This window comes from Sarcophilus harrisii, chromosome 3 (genome assembly GCF_902635505.1).
Source record: "Sarcophilus harrisii chromosome 3, mSarHar1.11, whole genome shotgun sequence".
Lineage (NCBI taxonomy): Eukaryota > Metazoa > Chordata > Mammalia > Dasyuromorphia > Dasyuridae > Sarcophilus > Sarcophilus harrisii.
In genome coordinates, this window is record NC_045428.1 from 180,911,830 (window position 1) to 180,933,897 (window position 22,068).

Sequence of the window (22,068 nt, forward strand, 5' to 3'; positions counted from 1 at the left end):
TCATGGTAACTGGGTTTAAATCTTGCTTAATATACTTGATAGCTAGTGATCATTAGGAATCACTTAGTCTCTCTGAAGATCATGTCTTCTTTTTACAAATGAAAACTACTCACAACCAAAGCTGTTATGAAGAATATGCTTTGCAAAATTAAATAATACAAGACAAATGCAAGACAATTTATGTGAAATAGTGGCATTAAAATCTGAGAAAACTTAATCATAGATATTTGATTTCACTCTGATTGATTTTGTCTTGTAATTCTCTAAGAAATGGTTCTTTGTTTCTGAACTTAGTTCAAAAACTCAGATCTGTAATGAATTAAATTCAAAATCAAGTATTCACTGTTTTATTCTTGCCTCAAGGAAACTTGAAGGAGTTAGGCAGACATCAGGGAGTCTGGTCTACTTTCTTTACACTACCAAACTATTCTTCAAGAATATCTGGCTTGCTATCCAAAGAAGTGTGGTTCACTAAACTTGTAGGTGAACTCCAACAAAGAACATTAGTCACAGGATGGTTCAAGGGAGCTATTGATAGCCCTTCATTCTCAACTTCTAACCAATTATATAACAATATAATTGTCACCATTCATAGCTTCAGTTATGTAACTATGCTGTCTTCAACCCCATAATATCACCAATAATATTGTATTATTTTTTCACCTACCCTGTTCTGTTCTTTGTCCTGTATTCCCCAAAAACTATAAATGGGGAATTGTCCTTCTACTTGGGTCTTTTGGTTTATCAGGTTCACATTCTGTTGTTAATAAACTTGTCTTGCTCATTAAACATATACCTTTATTGAATTCCACTCAAAACAGATTCAAGGCTTAGAAGAAAACAAGGATTTTAAAAGCTAATAGTTAAAAAGGGAGTGCATTTTGTGCAGAGGAAGGAGCCTAGGGCAAAAACATGGAGAATAAAGATAAGACTGTTATGAATGTGAAGAACTAAGAAGCCTATATGGCTTCACCATGCACTCAATACAAATAACATATAATAAGGCTAAAAAGTTTAAGTTGCAACTACATAGTAGAAAGATTTGAATGCTGAAAACAAAAGCTTATATTTGATCCTAGTGGTGACAGAAAGAGCTATAAGACTCTATTGAGCAAAGGAATAATATGGTCAGATCTATGTTTTATGAAATTTATTTTGGCAGTTATATGGAGGATGAATTGGAATGAAGAAAGAATTAAAGCACATATATGAAATGAGGAATTGTAATAATCCAAGTAAAAAGTGATAAAGGTCTAAACAGTGGCAAGAAGAACCTTCATTCAAAAGATGAAGAAATAACAATGAAAATATTCGGCGACTGATAAATATATGGGGTGAGAATGAGGCAAAAAGAATTGGGAAAAATATTTCGAATCTAAATATTCCTAACATGGGAGTTCAAATGAGATATAAACACATTCAATAAAACAAAAATTCACTCAACAGTGTTCAAGTGCTACCAATGAGAAGTATTAGAAGAGGTACAATGTATATGAGCTAAGAAAACTGTATTTAGCTTTTATCTGATCCTATTTTAAATACATTCAATTTATTTCTTCCCCAATTTGTATCTATGATTTCATTGATATGGAGAACTCCCACAGAAAAAATTCTTCTTCCAATGAAGGCATCAATAATTCTGCAATAAACTACCCAGTGTACCAAGAGCAACACCTAGGTCACAAGAGTCAATAAGTATAAAAGGCAGGAGCTCAAGCTTAATGCCAAGGACCTGTTCTTTGTCCACTACTCCAAGAGGCCTCATCATTTTCAACATTTTTGAGAAATAAGCTATTATAGAGAAAATAATCATAACAAAATCTTTTCAAATAAATTGGATATAAAAATTATGGAAAATTAGTCATATTCTAATTTCCTCCAAAAGTGCTCCCCTCTTGCTACTATAATCAGATTATAATTTAAATGAATCAACTGGTTTTCCAAGTCAAAACTACTTTTTTTTTTGAACCTTGCTCATGTGGATCAACTCTATATTTTGTATGCAGACTCTCAATAAAGAGAAAAAATGACATACTGAAATTGAAGTGACTTTTTATGTAAGTAGAAAAAAAAAATTAAACCAATTAATACAAAAGTATGCTTAAGTTCTCCAAGTTTCATTGGTGGAAACACTGATAACCAGATCGAGTACCTAGATGATAAACCTACTGTACTCAGAATAAACTGAAAGATCAATGTAACAATTTTAAGTTTCACATATCAAATAATAGCTTCTTTTTCTCAGAATCTATTATCTGATAGTTGGTGTCAATTAATTGTTTGCTATATATCTCTTAGCTATTTTATGAACTGTGATCAGTATCACTGATGAAATATTTTTTTCTAATAATTGAAATTAAATCCTTTGATAGAAACAATATAAAATTATGTAAAATTTATTTCAGAACTGTTGCTACTACTTTGATTTAATGTATTAATTACAATTGTACATTTTAATTGTTGTAGTTTAATAATTAATGCATATTTAATAAAAGCACATAAATTATTATATACAATCTTTTTATTTTTAACATGCAAATGTTTATATTTGCTGATGTTTAAGAAGTTAATTAAAAATCAAATTAAAAGTACTATATTGGTACTATAATTACTTATAAGATGAAGTATTAATAAAGCATATGTATCAGATGAAATATTACACAGGGAGGTAGAAATATCATAGATACAAAGGTTTATCAGTTACATACTCTTACCAGAGTTTGACAGGATTATTAATAGCTAAGAAAACATAACCACAGACCCTTTTCTTGTGATTTCAAAGCTTCAGCTAAATTAAAAAGTAATTCTCCCCATCAAGAAAGATTGAGTATTCAATAGAAAGACTTATCTTCTATTAACTGGCTATTTACGTAAAGCCAGTTATAGCATTTCTTTGTGATTCAGTTTTCCTTCCAACCAAAAGGAAGGAATTTTCCTTTCTTATTTAATCACCTTATAACTTTGCTTAATGGTAAATTCAGTAATAATCATAAAAACTCTGCATGACCATATAAGTACTGATAATGTACTATTTGCTACAGGTTAAGAAAAATTCAACACAATAAAAATTTATATTACCACAACTCTATGTCTGCTATGTGTGAGCACACTTGTGTTAAGTTTTGGGAGTTAACATGAGATTAAGATAAGACAAATTCTCTACAACAATTTTTTTCCTAAGAACCTCTTTTAATTCATTGATATTCAAATCATTCACTGCTGAAGCACCCACACACAATGGAGGGAAGTCCACTGATAATCAGGACAAAGACAAAATATAGATATTGAGGAAATAGGTTATATTGAGAATATTTTAGTGAAGCTTAATTTTATAAGTAGTGAGTTCATTAGTGAATATTTTGATAGTAAGACAACTTTTGATTCGCTATGCAATCTCATAAAGAGGATGAGATATGCAGAGGACAGGGAATCAGGATGGTAATCAGTATGCCTACTGCCATACAAACTGGCACATCACTTAACCTCTTATGTCCCTGGCAATTTTTTAAGATTAATTTACAGAAGAAATGCTGATATGCAATAGATGACATTTTTTCATCTGGAAATGCCTATATCAAGGAATTCCCAGACCCAGAACAATCGTAAAACTTAATACTTGGATTATGATTGGCTGCCTAATCAGGAGTTTAATCTGAAATGGGGGGTCAGATTATAAAGTTGACACAAGGAGCAAAACTTGTACATAATCAAAATTACTTCTCAATACTTTAAAAACATGCTTAAAATGTATATTTAAAGAATAAAAAATAGAAAGTGACTAGGGTATCTGGTTAAAAAGGCAGTCTGTAACAGAAAGCAGATGGGTCTGAAATGGTTTCCATGAAAATTGCTGAATATCATTTTTTCTTTTGCATAACATTCAGGGAAGCTATTCTTCAGGAATCAACCTATCCAAGACTTGATAGTAGGATATACAAACCAAAAAATGACAATGCAATTTCCTTTTCTAGAGAAAATATATAACATTTAATTCTAGATACACTTTGATTTATTAGCCAGTAATACCCTTGTGATTGTACAAAGGCAAGCTATTAGTATAATCTAGAATCCATGTCATGAGAATTGGTTAAAGAAACTGAAGTTGTTTAGCCTGGAGAAATGAAGGTTTAGAGGAAATATGTCAGCTGTGTTTTAAAATGTAGAGAGCTACCAAGTGGAAAAGGGATAGGACTGTTCTTCGTGGCCTCAATACAAAGATTAAAGAATAAGGATAGAAGCTGCATAGGCATTTTTAAGTTAATGAAAATCTAGAAAAACTTCCTAAATGTCCAAGTGATAAGGAGTAGGTAACTTGGAGGTTTTCAAGAACTTGCTGAATGACCACTTCTCAGGTCAAACACTCAGCTATGTACCACAGGGATATGAACTCAGATCCTTACAAGTTGTGTGGCCTTAGACATATGGCCAAGCCCCAGTTTCTCCATCTGTAAAAAGGGGATAACAATAGCACTAATCTCCCAGGGTTGTTATAAGGATCACATGAGATAATAAAACACATCACAGAGTCTGGCTCATAGTAAGAACTACATAAATCTTAACTATTATTACTATTAGGCTCACAAGTATTTCTGAATGAAATTAAAATGTAACTTGGAAATATTTAGCAAAATAAAAATTTAATAAATGAAGAAAATAAAACATTTTAAAACAAATTAGTAATCTTTTTTCCTATCTTGAGTTTGATACTACTGCTTTATGTATGGGTTGGTCTAGATAACTGCAAAGATCCCTTCCAACTCTCAAAGCCTGTGACTCTGAAGATTAGTGAATAAATATTTATTAAGGACCTGTATGACGGGGAACTGTACTAAGTGCTAAGGACACATAGACAACAATGAAATTAGTGAAAGAGTGACCCTGAGAAGTATAATAATTTCTCTAGGAAAAATAATATGTACATATATATAAATAGGCATAAGATAACTATCTTATGTCTAAGATAATATTATGGAAAAAAAGCAACAGTGCCTAAGTGGATCAGGAAAGGCTTCATGAAGAAAGTAATACTTGATTTAAGTTGTGACACAAGAAACTATGTATTATAAGAAGCCAAGGTGAAAAGAAAATTTCATATATAGGGACAGTGACTAAAAGGAGTATGACTCCCATCCTCATGACAGGGTGGAAGAGTAATTAGGTCACGTGTGGAAAAGAGAGTAATAAGAGATGGGATAGAAAAAATTACTTTGGGAGCATATGAAATAGTACACAGGAGTTAATATTTGATTCTAAAGGTAACAGGAACCACTGAAGTTTATTATTGAATTTGGTTAGGAAGAGTAATAAATCTGAATCAATATGGTAATCACATGCCATAAAAGGAGCCAAAATGGAATGAAGTGAATTGTCCTATAAGCCAGGAAGACTAAGTTCCAAGTCTTATCACTAACATATCCTATGCAACTTGACTTTTCAAAGTTGTAAGCAATTTTAAGAGGATAAGGTGCAAAGAATTGTCATATTATGTCAGCATAAGGTTTTTTCATATGTGGGACATTCCTGGAGCCAAAGAAATCATAGAGCCAATTTCCATTCCAATCCTAAAGTAATCAAATACTGGCCCTGTAATCAATAATAATTGCAAACTCTAATTTCATTGATTTTTTTAAGATCGATATTATTGATATTATGAAAATGGATATTGAAAAATTTTTAAAGTAACTCTAAAATTACTCAAGGGAACTTTGATAAAGAAAGCAAAGACTATTTTGTTTTACCTCAGCAATTGTTATACAATCTGGATAAACTGAATGAACCAAGTAGTTTGCCAGCATAAGATAAACCAGAGAATCTTCATCTACTTGTAGTCCAAAATATTCATTGTAATCACCTGAAAAGCCTTGACCTAACAAAAGAAAAACAGAGACTGGCATGTTAAAATTTGAATGGCTTTTAAAGCCAATACAAAAATATTTCAAACATCAACTAATTAGTATCCATTATTTATAGTATAGAATAGAAGCATAAGCCTCAATACTGTTCTTCTTTTAATAACATTGGAAATATTTGCCTTTAAAAAAAAAGGTCCAGTTCAATCCTAAATGAAGGAAATCCCTCCAACCTCACTGAACCTTTTACTTACTACTTTTAATAAACATTAGCACTCATCTCTTTTGGTTGGGCTTTGAATGGAGTAGTCAGAAAAATATTTAATAATTCTATTCTTGTGCTTTATTGTAAGTGCCAATATGATTTTAGCAGTTATTTTTAATAGCTATTTTGTATTTTGAGATTGTTTCAGTGAGCAATGGCAATTAAAAAAAAAGACTCAAACTTTTAAACTCATTTTCTGATTTTTTCCATTATTGAAATGCTGCCACATAGACAGTGTTCCTACCAAAAAATTTTTAATTTTTTGAGCGAAATTTGCTTACCCATTCCATGGTGGTGATAAAGCATGGATGTCACGCCATCAAAACGGAATCCATCAAATCTATATTCTTCTAGCCACCATCTCAAGTTAGAAAGAAGGAATCTTAAAACTTCCCATCTGAAATAGTAATATGAATATTTGGTTACTAAATTCAGAAGTGGTTTTTAAGAACATATATATTGAAAGAATTTTTAAAAATAAGATTTCAAGTATCAATCACTCTACAACAAATATGGGAGAAAAAAGACAGTTTTATATATATATATATACACACACACATATACATATATACACATACACACATGTATGTGTGTATGTGTGTATGTGAGAGAGACAGACAGATCAGACATGTTGCTCAGAGGATCTTCTTTTTTCCCCCATTATGATAACTTTTTATTGACAGAACCCATGCCTGGGTAATTTTTTACATCCCTTGCACTCACTTCTGTTCCAAATTTTCCCCTCCCTCCCTCCATCCCCTCCCCCAAATGGCAAGCAGTCCTATACATGTTAAATATGTCACAGTATATCCGAGATACAATATATGTGTGCAGAACCAAACAGTTCTCTTGTTGCACAGGAAGAATTGGATTCAGAAGGTAAAAATAACCTATGAAGAAAAACAAAAATGCAAACAGTTTACATTCATTTCCCAGTGTTCTTTCTTTGGGTGTAGCTGCTTCTGTCCAACATTGATCAACTGAAACTGAGTTAGATCTCTTTGTCGAAGAAATCCACTTCCATTAGAATACATCCGTTGTTGAAGTATATAATGATCAGAGGATCTTTTTTAAGAAAAATAAAACCTATTTTGGCTTTACTTATAAGTCAGGTATCAAGGAAAAAACTGAAATGTTCATTCAAAAACTACATGAAATGTGCAAAAATATTTGTGGCAGTCCTTTCCATAGTGGCAAGAAACCAGAAACAGAGTGGATGTCCATCAAATGGAGAATGGCTGAATAAGTTATGGTATACAAATGCTATGGAATATTATTGTTCTATAAGAAACAATCAGCAGGATGATTTCAGAGAGGTCTGGAGAGACCTACATGAATTGACTACGTGAAATGAGCAGAACCAGGAGATCACAGTACATGAAAACAACAAGATTATAAAATGATCTTTTCAACAATGAGATGACTCAGACCAGTTCCAATGATATTGTGATGAAGAGAGCCATCTATATCCAGATTGTGGGAACTGAGTGTGTGCTAATTTAACTCATCTATTTAGTGCCATACTATCAAAATTTTATTTTAGAGATCTAGGAAAAATAAAAACAAAATTTATCTGGAAGAACAAAATGTCAAAGGAATTAATGAAGAAAAAAATACAAAGAAAAGTGGTTTAGCCATTGTATTATAAAAGTAGGAATCATCAAAACCTTTTCATAGTGGCTAAGAGTGGTGGATCAGTAAGATAGGTTAGGTACTAAAGACACAGTAGTACTATGACTATAGTAATCAACTATTTGATAAGTTTAAATACTCAAGCTTCTGGGATAAGAACTTACTATTTGAAAAAATTTCTGGGAAAACAGAATATGGCAGAAACACATCTTATATGAAGATAATGTCAAAATAGATTCATGATTTAGATATAGTAGGATCATAGTATAAGCAAATTAGAAAAGCAAGTAATTATTTACTTATCAGATCTTTGGAGAGAGAATTTATAACCAAAAAGGAAAGAGACAACATTATAAAATGCAAAAGGAGTAATTTTGATTACATTAAAATGAAAATTTATTGATAAACAAAACTAATGCAGCCAAGATTTGAAGGGAAGCAGAATTTTATAGTCAGTGCAGAAAACTGATTTAAGTCAGTCTCCAGATGATTAACAGTGAAAGATATGAACATGCAGTTTTCAGATGAAGAAATTAAAGTTATATATACTCAAATTTTAAAAAATGCTCCAAATCATTACTGACTAGAGAAATATCAATTAAATCTATGAGATACCACTTCATACCTATCAGATTGGTTTCGGTGACAAAAAAAAGATAATGACAAATATTGGAGGGAATATGGGAAAAGTGGGACCCATTGATTTACTCTTGGTGGAATTGTGGATTCTGGAGAACAATTTGAAACTATGCCCAAAGGGCTATCAAACTGTGCACATCCTTTATCTAGCATTGTCCCTACTGGGTCTATATTCCAAAGAGATTATTTAAAAAGAGAAAAAGACCTACATGTGCAAAAATGTTTGTAGCAGCCTCTTTTGTATTAGCAAGGAATTGAAAACTTAGAATGATTCCCATCAGTTGGGGAATGGCTGAATAAGTTATGGTATATAAAAGTAATGGAATATTATTGTGCTCTAAGAAATGATCAGCAGAAGGAGGATTCTGGGAAGATGGTGCTATAGGTTGATAAATTTCAAGCTCTCCAGATTTTCCCCACAAATATAATAAATTTGCACCTCAAAGCGAACAGACAGTGAAAAATCAAGAACAGAGGTTCTTCAGATATAATCTTAGAAAATCTAAAGAAAGACCTAGGCTGAGGATTGATCCCTGTGAAGTACAAACACTTCCTGGTTAGCTCCATAGAAACATCAAGAGTGAAATCCTAGGGGTAGCTGGGTGGGGGGTGTGGGAGGGAAGAGGAGAAGGCCTCAGCAAAAACCACAGAGAATTTCACCTCCAGAACTGTTTGTGGAGTCTGGTATGAGTCAGAGAAGCTTGGCTGATAAGGAAGGTCAGGTCCAGCTGTACTGCTGAGAAGAAGCCCTGGGCAAAAAGAAACCAGCACCTGCTGAGTGCAGAAGCAGAAGGGCAGGGATACTCCTGGCTGCAGGTATTTGCAGGATGGTAGAGCTCTTGATTTGTGATTCCTGGTCAAAGGGAAGAGGTGTAGGGAAACGTGAAGCACCATTTCCCTACTCTGGGAATAGAGGTGCTTACACTTATACCTCTTATTAAAAAAAAAAAAAAAAAAATGAAGCAGCAAAGAATAAAGAACCTCACCACTGAAACATATTATGGGAACACAGAAGTCCAGGGGTCCAGGGTTCATTTTCAAAGGAGGATATTTTAGTAAAAAAAAAAAAAAAAAAAAAATTCCTATTCCAAAGAATAATGTGAGATGGCTCCCTGCCCAAAGAGAATTTATAGAACTCAAAAAAGAACTTAAAAACAAATGAGAATACATTGAGGAAAAACCAAAAATAGTAAAATAAATAAATAAATAAAAATTATCCAAGAAAAACAAGATTATGAAAAAAAATTAACTAGAAAAAGAGGTACAGATTCTCAAAGATGAAAGTAATTATTTGAAAATTAGAACTGGGCAAGAGGAAGTCAGTGAAGCTATGAGAGACCAAGAAATAACAAAACAAATTATAAAGAATGAGAAAATAGAACAGAATGTGAAACAATGTATAAGAAAAAGGACAGATTTGGGAACAGATCAAGAAAGAAAATATAAGAATGATTGGGCTGCCACAAAGTTGCACCAAAAAGAGAATGTTGGCACAATAATGAAAGAAACAATCTAAGAAAACTCTGCTGTAGTGATAGAATATGAGGGGAAGGTAGGAAAAAAAAAATCCACCAATCATCACCTGAAAGAGATCTTTTATGGAAAACACACAGCAATATTATTGCCAAATTTTGAAACCTTCAGATCAAAAAAAAAATTTTGCAAGAAACAAGAAATGATTCAGCAGGATGATTTCAGGAAGCCTGGAGAGACTTACGTGAAATGATGCTGAATAAAGTGAACAGAACCAGAAAAACAATGTGCACAATAACCGCAACATTGTTAGGATAATTAAGTATGATAGACTTAGCTTTTCTCTGCAATATATTGCTCCAAGACAACTTCTAAAGATTTCTGGTAATAAATTGCATCTCTACATACAAAGAAAGAACTATGGGGATTGAATGCAAATTGAAGCATATTATTTTCAATTTTTTAAAACTTTTTTTTTGTTTTTTTCCTTTCTCATGGTTTTCTCCTTTTTTTCCCCCCAATTCTTCTTGCACAACTTAATTAATATAGAAATATGTTTAACATAATTATACGTGTATAACATATCACATTGTTAGCTATGTAGGGGAAGTAGGAGGGGAGGGAAAAGAAAGAGAAAGAAAAATTTGGAAATCAAAATCTTATAAAAATGAATATTCAAATCTATCATGTGTAATTGGGGAAAAGAAAGAAAATAAAGGAATAAAAATAGGTAATGAAGAAACAAAACTATATTCCTCTATACAATAGTATATTTACCATAGAATCAACTAAAAAATAAAACTAAAAAAGCCTAGCTTAAATAAGTAACAATTTTATCAAAGTTGTAAGATATAAAATGGAACTCACCTAAATCATTACCATTTCTATATACTAACAACAAAATCAAGCAAAAAGAAATAGAAAGAAAAATTCCATGTAAAGGAACTGCAGACAATATAAAGTACAATCTCCCAACTAAGACAAACCCAGAAACCATACGAACCCAGAAACAATTATAAAACATTTTTTACACAAATACAGACAAATCCAAACAACTGGAGAAATATTAATTGCTTAAGAATATAGATCAAGACAAATGACCTAAATTATGTATTCAAAACTCTACAGATCAAACTACCAAAAATCTTTTTATAGAGTTAGAAGAAAATAAAAACATAATTAAGTTAGGAGAACAAAAAGTTAAGTATATCCAGAATATTGATTTAAAAGAAAAAGGAGGCAGCTTTGCAGTTCTAGATTTCAAACTATAGAACAAAGTAGTAGTAATCATGTACATAATCTGATGTCAGCAAAGAAGTAGAGAAGAGAGTCAAAGTAATAAATTAAGTACAGAATATAGAGTAGTAATTAACCATAATAATCGAGTAAATCCAATGATCCAAACCTTGAAGCAAGAACGGAGAAAAATGGAAAGCAGTCTGGCAACTAGACAGAAACTAACATCTTAGATTGTACATTAAAAATGGTAAAAATGTGTATATAAACATAAAGAATTTTATTATAAGCAATTTAGAGGAGCATAAAAAAATTACCCACCAGAACTTTGAATAAGGGAAGAGTTTATTAGCAAACAAGAGATACCGAGGATAATAGGAATTAAAATAGATAATTTGAATTACATGAAATTAAAAAGATTTTGCATATAAAAAACAAAAATGGAAGTTATAATTAGAAAGAATGCTGGAAAATGAGAGGGGAAATTTACAGCCAATTTCTCTAATAAAAGCATTGTTTTTTCACATAGACAGAAAACTTGGCCAAATTTTTTTAAAAAGTCATTCCTCAATGGATAAATGGTCAAAGGATATGAATAGACTGTTTTCTTATTTTTTTAAAGCTTTTTATTTATTTCAAAAATAATACTTATTTCAAAACATATACATGGACAATTTTCTAACATTCATCCTTGCAAAACCTTGTGTTCCAAATTTTTCCCTCCCTTTCTCCTATCCTCTTCCCTAAATGGCAAGCAATCCAATAAACATGCACAAATCTTCTGTACATATTTCCAAATACCATGCTGCACAAGAAAAATCAGATCAAAAAGAAAACAAATGAGAAAGAAAACAAAATGCAAGCAAACAACAACAAAAACTGATAATACAATATTGTGATCCATAATTAGTTACCACAGTCCTTTCTTTAAGTGCAGATGGCTCTCTTCATCACAAAACTATTGGAACTAGTCTGAATTAACTGATCTTTATATAATCTTGTTATTGCATGTAGAATGATCTCCTGGTTCTGCTCATTTCCTTTAGCATCAATTCATGCAAGTCTCTCCAAGGCTTCTTTAAAATCATTCTGTTGATTTATTTTTTAATAGAAAATAATAATCCATAACATCCATATATCATAACTTATTCAGCCATTCTCCAATGGGTGGGTATCCATTCAGTTCCAGTTTCTTGCCACTACAAAAAGGGCTACCACAAACGTTTTGCACATGTAGATCCCTTTCCCTCCTTTAAGATCTCTTTGGGATATTTGCACTCTCCAGAATGGTTGGAACAGTTCACAACTCCATCTACAATGCATTAGTATCCCAGTTTTCCCACATCCCCTCCAATATTTTTCATTATATTTTCTTATCATTGTAGCCTGATAGTTATGAAATGTTACCTCATAGTTGTTTTAATTGATATTTCTCTAATCAATAATGTTATAGAACATTTCTTCACATGAGCAAAGATAGCTTTAATTTCTTCCTTTGAAACCATTTATTGATTTTATTGTTGACCATTTATCATTCAAAGATAAATTTAATTTAGTTTTCTACATTTTTTATAAGTAAAGCCTTTATCAAAAACAGTGACCACCACATCAATTGTAGAATGGATTGAATTCTTATAAATTCTCTATATATTTAGAAATGAGATTTTTATCAGAGCCTTTTAATGTAAAAATATAACATTTACATTCTCTTTTAAGAGAATTAAACATCTAAATTTATAAAGAAATAAGAGTCGGGGAGAAGGAAAAAAGAATAAAAAGTGTACAATGGCAAAGAAATGATGGACAGCTCTAAACACAATGTATAGTATTTATTATATAAGCTTTCTAGAAATGGAAATTTATTGCTCTATATTTTGAATCTTTTCTTACGTTTTGTTCTTTACATGGCAATGTTTTTTCTTTTTCTATTTTTTCTTTAAGTTTAAAATAAAGGAAAATAAGCAAATCAGTTTTATAAGAAGTACCAGTATAAAAAAAAAAAAGAGAAAAAAAAAAGATTAAACTATACTAACATTTAAACTGAATGTTATATGCAATGTTCCACATGCAAAGCCCCAATCTTTTCAATGAAGGAACATCTAAAAAATACTTTTCTTTTTAAATAATTAAATCACTGTAATAGTATAGCATTTAACTCATCAGCAAAATGATATTTTTAAGCACTTATCATTTATATGGTAGGCAGATTAATTCATGTACCAAATTTCAACAAATCTGATACATGAAAAAAATTTAAATAATTTCACCTAGTTTTTTTTAAAAAGGTTTTTTTTTGCAATTGTCATGAAAAAATGTTCTACATGCCTACTGACTAAAAAAATGTAAATTTAAACTCCAAGGTTCCACTTCATACCTATCAAATTAGCTATGACAATAAAAGGAAAATGATAAATGTTGGAGGTGTTGTGAGGAAACCAGAACATTAATGCACTGTTGGAGTTGTGAACTGATCCAACTATTATGGAGAACAATTTGGAATGCCAAGGACCACAAAACTGTGTATGTTCTTCGATCCAATAATATCACTACTAGGTCTGTATCCCAAAGACATAAAAAAGGAGGGAGTGCAGGTGAAAGGGGTGGAATATGACATATGATAGTGATAGAATATTATTGTTGTATAAAAAATGACAAGCAGGATGATTTCAGAAAAATACTGGAAAGAATTAGATGAAATGATGCAAAGTGAACCAGGAGAATAATACACCTGCTAAGCTCAATATAGTGCAATCAGTCAAGAACTGTGAATGACTTTGCTATTCTCCCCAATACAATGATCCATGACAATCCCAAAGGACTAAGGATAAAACATATCTGCCTCCAGAAAAAGAACCGATATTGTCTGAAGACAGACTGCAACATGTTTTTCACTTTTTCATGTTTTTGTTTTTCAGTCTTCTTGTACAAAATAACTAATATACTACCTGTATCTGATTGCCTACCATCTCAAGAGGAAAGAGAAGATGGAGAGAAGGAGCAGGAAGGGGGAGAGAGACAGAAACAGAGAATCAGAGAAAGAATATGGAAATCAAAACTTAAAAAAAAGTTTTTCATAAAAGTGTTTGAATGGGGCAGCTAGGTGGTGCAGTAGATAGAGCACCAGCCCTGAAGTCAGGAGAACCTGAGTTCAAATCTAGCCTCAGACACTTAATACTTCCTAGCTGTGTGACTCTTACCAATTGCCTCAGGGGAGGAAAAGTGTATCAAATCTGAGATTATTTTAATAGCAAGTTTCTAAAGTAATTTTATATAATTTTATTTATGCTTTATAAAAAAAAAAAAGGCTACTATAAAAGAAAGGATATCCTTGATCTCTAGATCACAAATTATGTCTTAATATGAGTACAGAAGAAAATATACATATATTATGAAATTCTGTAAAATCATTATAAAATAACTTTAATAAAAGATTTCTACAAAAAAGACACATACCTGGAATAGGCAAATAGTCTACTATCCCAGAGTTCATGATTTCCTCTAGGACCAGAATGAAAATAACAGGAATCAGTTCCATCAAATTTGTTTAGACCATCCTCTGAATTTTTTGATGCATGACTATGAACTACATCCAAGAGAACTATGATTCCCATTGAGTGAGCAGTGTCAACCAATTCTTTCAATTCATCAGGAGTGCCATAACGACTACATGTAATAAAAGAAATACAAATTAAAATATATTTTATAAAATAGTTTGTCATATTGGATAGAAAGCTAGCCTCAGAGTTAAAAGGATTTGGGATCAAGTCCTACCTCTAACATATACTAACTGTATGATTCTGGAAAAGTTATGTTGCATTCATGTAAAACAGCTTTTTCTCTATACCTTAGGCAATTCATTAAGACTACAAATTAAAAAGAAGGTGTATTAGTAGAGGAAGTTCCACATCTGAGAATTTCTTTGCCTATAAAGATGAAATCACTGGTCTGATTAAAAAAAAAAATTAAAACATTTTACATAATATGTCAACAAATATTTATTGTGTATTATGCCAATATAATGGTAAGATAAGATAAAAGTATCTCTATGTTTATAATATTGTTCCTAAGTTCAAAACAGTTTTAAAACGTTTCTCTCAAAGAAAAATTGATTTTTCAAATCACTAACTATAAAATGTATAGCAATATAATATATAAATTTTGAGTAATAATATACCTACAGTATACCCAGGAAAAATATAATACCTTTGGTATTAGTTAGAGACTGTTTTGGTATAGCAACTTATATTAATAACTTATCGACACATTTTCAAATTTTCATTTACCGATCCTCCAACAACATTATTAAAAAAACAACTGGTTTCCTATGATAAAAAATAGCGTTTTAAATGAATCTACCCTATGAATGAAGCTTTACTACAAAATTTCTTTGGGATCTTCCCTGAAATATTATGCAAGGTCTCTAATGTCCTTTCCAACTGTAGCTCTACAACCCTATGAAGTTACCCAATACGACTTTTGTTATCCCTTTTCTAATCACATATACTACTAGTAGGAGTTTCCATTTGTGTTTTGAAAGGATTCTCATAATGGATGTGTCATCTTCTGGAAGCTCAATTAAGGGTCATTCTGCCATCAAATAACCATCCAAAAAAGAACATTGAATAAGATATCAGGAGGCTGAGATTTCAGTCTCAACTGTTTCAGTGACTAAATGTTAATTACATGAATTACTAACATGCTCTGGGACATATTACTTCCTTTTCCTCAAAAAACTAAGCTTTCTGTTCTATTAAAAAAAAAAAAAAAAAGCTAGCCTGAGCAATCCTAAACAAAATGCTTTCTTTATCTAATATTCTGCATATAACTGTCCCAGAACTCCCTATAAATGTTAGATTCCTTTAGATTTATTTTTAATAAATTATAAGGAATTATATGCCTACAAAACTTTTTTTTTTTTTAAATTAAGTCCCTTCATAAAGATTCAACTACTTATCTCCAAAGTGTAAATTAAATTTAACAGCATTTTGTTCCAAATCTTTGTTTTGGTAATTCGATATTAGAGAGGTCTAATCCTTTTTTACTTTTTACTTTTTTTCCGATAATATTTAAGTGCTAGGTTTAACAGTACAGTTACCTTCTCTATTATGTCAATTTAACATTTACAAATACTCAGGAAAAACTTAGAGAATCATAATGGGGGAATAAATCTATAATTCATTTTTATTAAAATAAGAGATAAGCAGTTGAAGGCAGAATAATTCAATAAAATGAACAATGACTCTAGAGTAGGATGATATAAGTTCAAATTTCAGTCCTGATGTTTATTTTCTTATTTGAGAGAGGGAGGGAGAGAGGGAAGGAGGAAGGGAGAGAAGGAGGGAAACAAGAAGGGAAGAAACACTGAGGGAATGTGGGAAGGAAGGAAGGAAGGAAGGAAAGAAGAGAGGGAGGGAGGGAGGGAGGGAAGAAAGAAGATAACATTGTTGTTCATTTGTTTGTCCAACCTACTATTTTATCAATATAGGTTTTCCAGGTAAGACAAACTTCCTCTACTAATGCAGATAGATGTCTATTTTCTCTGCAACTTATTCTTAAATCATCTGTCAAGGCACTGATGAGAATCATGCGAGTTTCACAAATATTATCTGTAGGGGGTGGAAAAACTTCTTGCATTTAAAAATACACTAATAAGAAGTAATGCAGGTAAAAGTGTATACTAGGTTGCTTGGAAAATTATCAATTACTCACAGTACCACTTCACTATCACTCCCCACTTTTCTCAGAGTTTATACCCTTTATCCAGCTGATGACTTTTCTGAAAATTATCCTGTGGCTTTTTTTATTTTTTGGTTTCCCCAGGAAAATACTATTTTCCATATTATATTTTTTTCTATACCATCCATAGGAAAAATGTAAACAATTAATAAGCTTTATGTTTTTTTTTTTCTCATTGCTCTCACTTCTCATTCCCCCTGCTCTCTAAACTGGGGCTGAACATATAAAGAGAACCCCCCCCCAAAAAAAAAAAGAGAGGGGGGGGAAAGAACTTAATTCTTTTTATAGATGATTAGTCAGCCACAGGACTAACTCTAGTTCACATGGTGGGTCAAGAGCTAAGAAGGGCCCCTTAATGGAAAGTTAGAAAATTCCTTCACTTCCCTAACTATAACAATGCTTCAACTGTTATTAATACATGAATATATGAGGAATCTGGAGCAAAAAAAAAAAAAAAAAAAAAGTTATACTGCTATAGTTTCCTGGTGGGAGAATGAGTTTTACCATATCTTTTGCAACTTACTCTCTGTTATTTTTTTTCCCATTACATATTAAGCAAATGCATGAATTTCTAGAGGTCACTTTTATTCTGGTTAAAAACTCTTATAAGACATGACCAAATAGTCACTCATTTGTCAAAGCTGAACATAAATTTTCTTGAAATAATCAAAAATGTTAATAATGAGGATATACACATGTAAGTAAATTGTAATCTACAAATATCCTAAATAATAAAAATATTATCAATAGGTGCATATTTATAAATATAAAATACAAGATTCAATTTACTTTTTCTATTTAAATAATGAAGTGATGAATATGCTTATAATAAGAATTATAATTAAAAACAGTAACTTTACCTGGATGCTGCAAAAAAACTTGTCACTTGATAACCGAAACTAGCATAATAAGCATGTTCCATGATAGCCATCAACTGAATGCAATTGTATCCTGTTTAAACACAATAATTCAAACAAAATAGGGTTAAAAATAATTTATTTTGTTAAACATAAAATGCAGAGAAATGGCATTTTCTTCCCCTTAAAAGAATTTAACTTTAATGTTTTATAGTAGAATACAAGCAGAAACAGTCCAGCCTTCATTTAAAAAATACCACTAATTTAACATTTTAGGATAATCTGCTCTGCTTTTCAACAAGGTCATTTTCTCAAGAGATCTACATTTGACTAGCTATATTAAATGTCTCAGTTGTAACAAGCAATAAATGATATACAAATATAATCTTAATTTGACTTTAGAATATTAATTATGTCAATCTGCATATCCTGAACTTAAGCTTCACTCATATTCATACAGTAAATAGTGAAAACTAAATAAGGGTGACTGATTACAGGTCATATAGCTGATAATAATTAGCTTATCACCAAATCCATTTTTCCTTAAAGTGGTTATTACAAAGAACAATCATTAAAGTATTTATTTCTTTTCTGAGCTTATTTTAGAAAGGTAAGGAAATAAAAAGGAATGATGCTTCTTTATTGCAAAATATCTTTATGTGATTTTAAATGAATAAAATCTAAAGGGGAAAATTATTTCAATAAGAGATCCAGAAATCTTTTTTTTTTAATTTCTCTAAGATAATTTTTATGGGAGCAAATAAATATCTCATCCACCAAAAATGGAGAAAAATCAGAAGAAAACCTTCAAGTCTAGTGAACATAACAGAGAAATTATACCAGTTTTATTTTTACATAATGATTAATTTAAGAAAATCTATTCATATGCTTTAAAATTTTATGTTAAAATAATATTTAAAATTTTACTCAGCTTATAAAGTTAAGATTTTTAGCCTATTAGAGTTCAGTCAAATTAGTCCCAGTATCAGTACAATATGCTTAAAGATCAAATGCAGTATAAGGAAAACAGTTGGTACCATTAATTTCTGTTTGTTAATTTATACTATCTGGTACACATAATTCAATGGTATTGCATTTCATTAGTACAAATTCACATCAGAAATGAATTAATGATTTATTAATATTTTTAAAAGATTGCATAGGCTAAGTGGTGAATTTTTGTTTTCTTCAAAAAAATTTAATTGTAATTGCTCCAATTAAATTATACATTTAGAGTGTGATAAATACATACCCCAATTCTGATTTACCTATGGATTTTATATTAATCACCACAGAGTCATCAGAATTTTAGGTTGAAATACTCTTCCTATATTTGCCCAAATTATCCACTTAACAACAAGATGCTGAAATGTTTCCATTATATAAAATATGTTGGTAACTGACTCATGACTGGACTTCACCTATGGAAGTACATGTATTATTCAAAAACAGTAGTCTTGAGAAAAGAAAATTAACTATTACTAAATGTCAAGAAGATAAGCACATTTGAGGAAATCCATAAATCGAAATAAATCATAGTGAAGAATTTTTGAATAAAAATCCATGAAGTGAAAAATGTAAGCAATTTTGAATTACTAATTAAAAGAAAATCAACAAGGAATTCTAAAAATAGGGATTATCTAAAAATCAATAAGAAATTCTAAAAATAGGGATTATCTAAAAATGAAGCATACTATAGTAGTAAAAGGAAACATTAACTATCTGATTACCACTTCCCAAATCTGTGTTAAAAGCACAGCTAAATTTCTAAAATTGCTCCATTATAGAATTCAAGATGATGGTACAATGTATATTTTAATTTTTAGAAAGAAATATTTCAAAAGATTCAAAGAAAAAAGGCATCTATGGCCAAAAATGCAATAGAAAAGTCTAAAAAGAATACTCCCTACAAAACAGTTCTCATGACAAAAAACTAAGCAATTCTATAATGAGAAAAAATATAAAGTAGCCAAAGATGCTGATATAAATACCGAGGTAAGTCATTAAATAAATTACACTTTTAAAAAATATTTACGGAAGATGGAATCAATAAAAGGATCCCATAAGAAAGATTCAAAAAACAAAACCTCAGAATGAGCTAGACTGATGAAGCATGTTGAAGAACACAAAAAGAATGTGTTATAGTTTTGGTAAACTATTGATAAGGGAAAAGGAGTAGTTAGAACAATGATAATAGATAAGAGCAAAGAGCAAAGTTACTTATTGATTCTGTTCTTACTACCATATAAATGGATTTCAGGATTTGACCATATATGTCAAAATTAAGAGAAAAATAAAATCCATATTAGGTCAGATATTACGAGAATGCCAAGAGTGTGCAGATGAACAAATGAAAGAACCAACAACTACAAAGGTGGTTTTTGAAAAACTGTAGCAAAAGGCCCAGAATTATATCACAAGGCTAAACTCCTCTTTACTTCTCTTGCTGCTGGACTTTGTTGATAATATATAAAAATGTTTATGATTTATGTAGATTTATTTTGTAGCCTGCAATTCTGCTAATGTTGTGAGTTTATAAAGTTTCTAGTAGTTTTTTAGTTGATTCTCTAGGATTCTCTGAGTATGTCTTCATATTTACATATCACTGCAAAGAGTGATAATATGGTTTCCTCATTACCTACTCTAATTCCTTTAAACTTTTTTTTTCTCTTATTGCCAAAACTAATATTTCTAATATAAGATTGAATAATAATGGTGATAGTGGGCAGCCTTATTTCACCCCTGATCTTATTGAGGATGGTTCTGTTCCAAGGATGGTTCTAGTTTATCTCCATTACATCTGATGCTTGCTAATGACTTTAAATAGATGCTATTGATCATTTTAAGGAAAACTCCATTTATTCCTATACTCTGTAGTGTTTTTAATAGGAATAGATGTTGATGCTTTTTTCTGCATCTATTGAGATAATCACATAATTTTTCTTAGTTTGGCTATTGATGTTGTCAATTATGCTTATACTTTTTCTAATACTGATCCAACCCTGCATTTCTGGGCTGGATCTTACTTGTGTGGAAAATTCTTAAATAAAATATTAGGCGACAGATTCCAGGAGTTAAGAATTTTGCATCAATATTTATTAGGGAAATTGGTCTATAAGTTTCTTTCTCTGTTTTGACCCTACTTAGTTTAGGTAACAGTACCATGTCTTTGTCATAAAAAGAATTGGGTAGGATTTCTCTTTCCCTATATTTCCAAATACTTCACATAATTAATTGTTCTTTAAATTGGTAGAATTGACATTTAAATCCATCTGGCCCTGGAGATTTCTTCTTAGGGAGTTGAATAATAGCTTGTTCAATTTCTTTTTCTACAAAGGGACTATTTAAGTAATTTATTTCCACCTCTGGTAATCTGGAAAATTTATATTTTTATAAATATTCATTCTGTTTCATTTAGATATGTACTGGCATACAGTTGGGCAAAATAGTTCCCAATTATTGCTCTAATTTCCTCTTCATTGGGGGAAAGTTCACCCTTTTCAATTTTGATATTAACAATTTGATTTTCTTCATTCCTTTTCCTGAGCAAATTAACTAAAAGTTAATCTATTTTTTTTTTTCATAAAACCAGCTCTTAGGATCTAACTCAGTTTCAATTGATCAATGATGGACAGAAGCAGCTACACCCAAAGAAAGAACACTGGGAAATGAACGTAAACTGTTTGCATTTTTGTTTTTCTTCCTAGGTTATTTTTACCTTCTGAATCCAATTCTTCCTATGCAACAAGAGAACTGTTAGGTTCTGCACACATATATTGTATCTAGGATATACTGTGACATATTTAACATATAAAAGACTGCTTGCCATCTGAGGGAGGAGGTGGAGGGAGGGAGGGAGAAGAAAAGTCGGAACAGAAGTGAGTGCAAGGAATAATGTTGCAAAAAATTACTGAGGCATGGGTTCTGTCAATAAAAAGTTATAAAAATAAATAAATAAAATAAAATAAAAATAAATAAATAAATAAAAACAGCTCTTAGGTTTGTTTATTAGTCCAATTATTTTTGCTTTCAATTTTATTAATCTCCCCTTTTATTTTCAGAATTTCAAAATTGGAATTTAATTGGGGGTTTTTAATTTGTGCTTTTTCAAGCTTTTTTAGTTCCATGCTCAGTTCATTGAGCTTCTCTTTCTCTATTTTATGAAAGTAAGCATCTAGACATAAAACTTCCCCTAAGAACTGCTTTGGCTACAACCAACTTCTCCTTTAGGAATTTAGATACACCACCATGTGGCGCATATGTTTAGTATTGATATTGCTTCATTATCTATGGTACTCTTTAATAATATAGCTTTCTTTCTTATCTCTTTTAATTAGATCTACCTTTGCTTTTACTAGATCTCAGATCAGGATTGCTACCC

General features: G+C 30.9%; 1 protein-coding gene across 1 annotated transcript in view; it reads right to left on the reverse strand.

Annotated features, from left to right (window-relative positions):
- GBE1 (1,4-alpha-glucan branching enzyme 1) overlaps window positions 1-22,068 on the reverse strand; it is a 142,890-nt gene that overhangs the window by 49,970 nt on the left and 70,852 nt on the right. The window contains exons 6-9 of the mRNA XM_031958840.1: window positions 17,691-17,781; window positions 14,548-14,757; window positions 6,396-6,511; window positions 5,739-5,866 (exon numbers count right to left, since the gene is read on the reverse strand). Of these exons, the coding sequence (XP_031814700.1) occupies window positions 5,739-5,866; window positions 6,396-6,511; window positions 14,548-14,757; window positions 17,691-17,781 (545 nt within the window). The remainder of the gene's footprint in view (window positions 1-5,738; window positions 5,867-6,395; window positions 6,512-14,547; window positions 14,758-17,690; window positions 17,782-22,068) is intronic.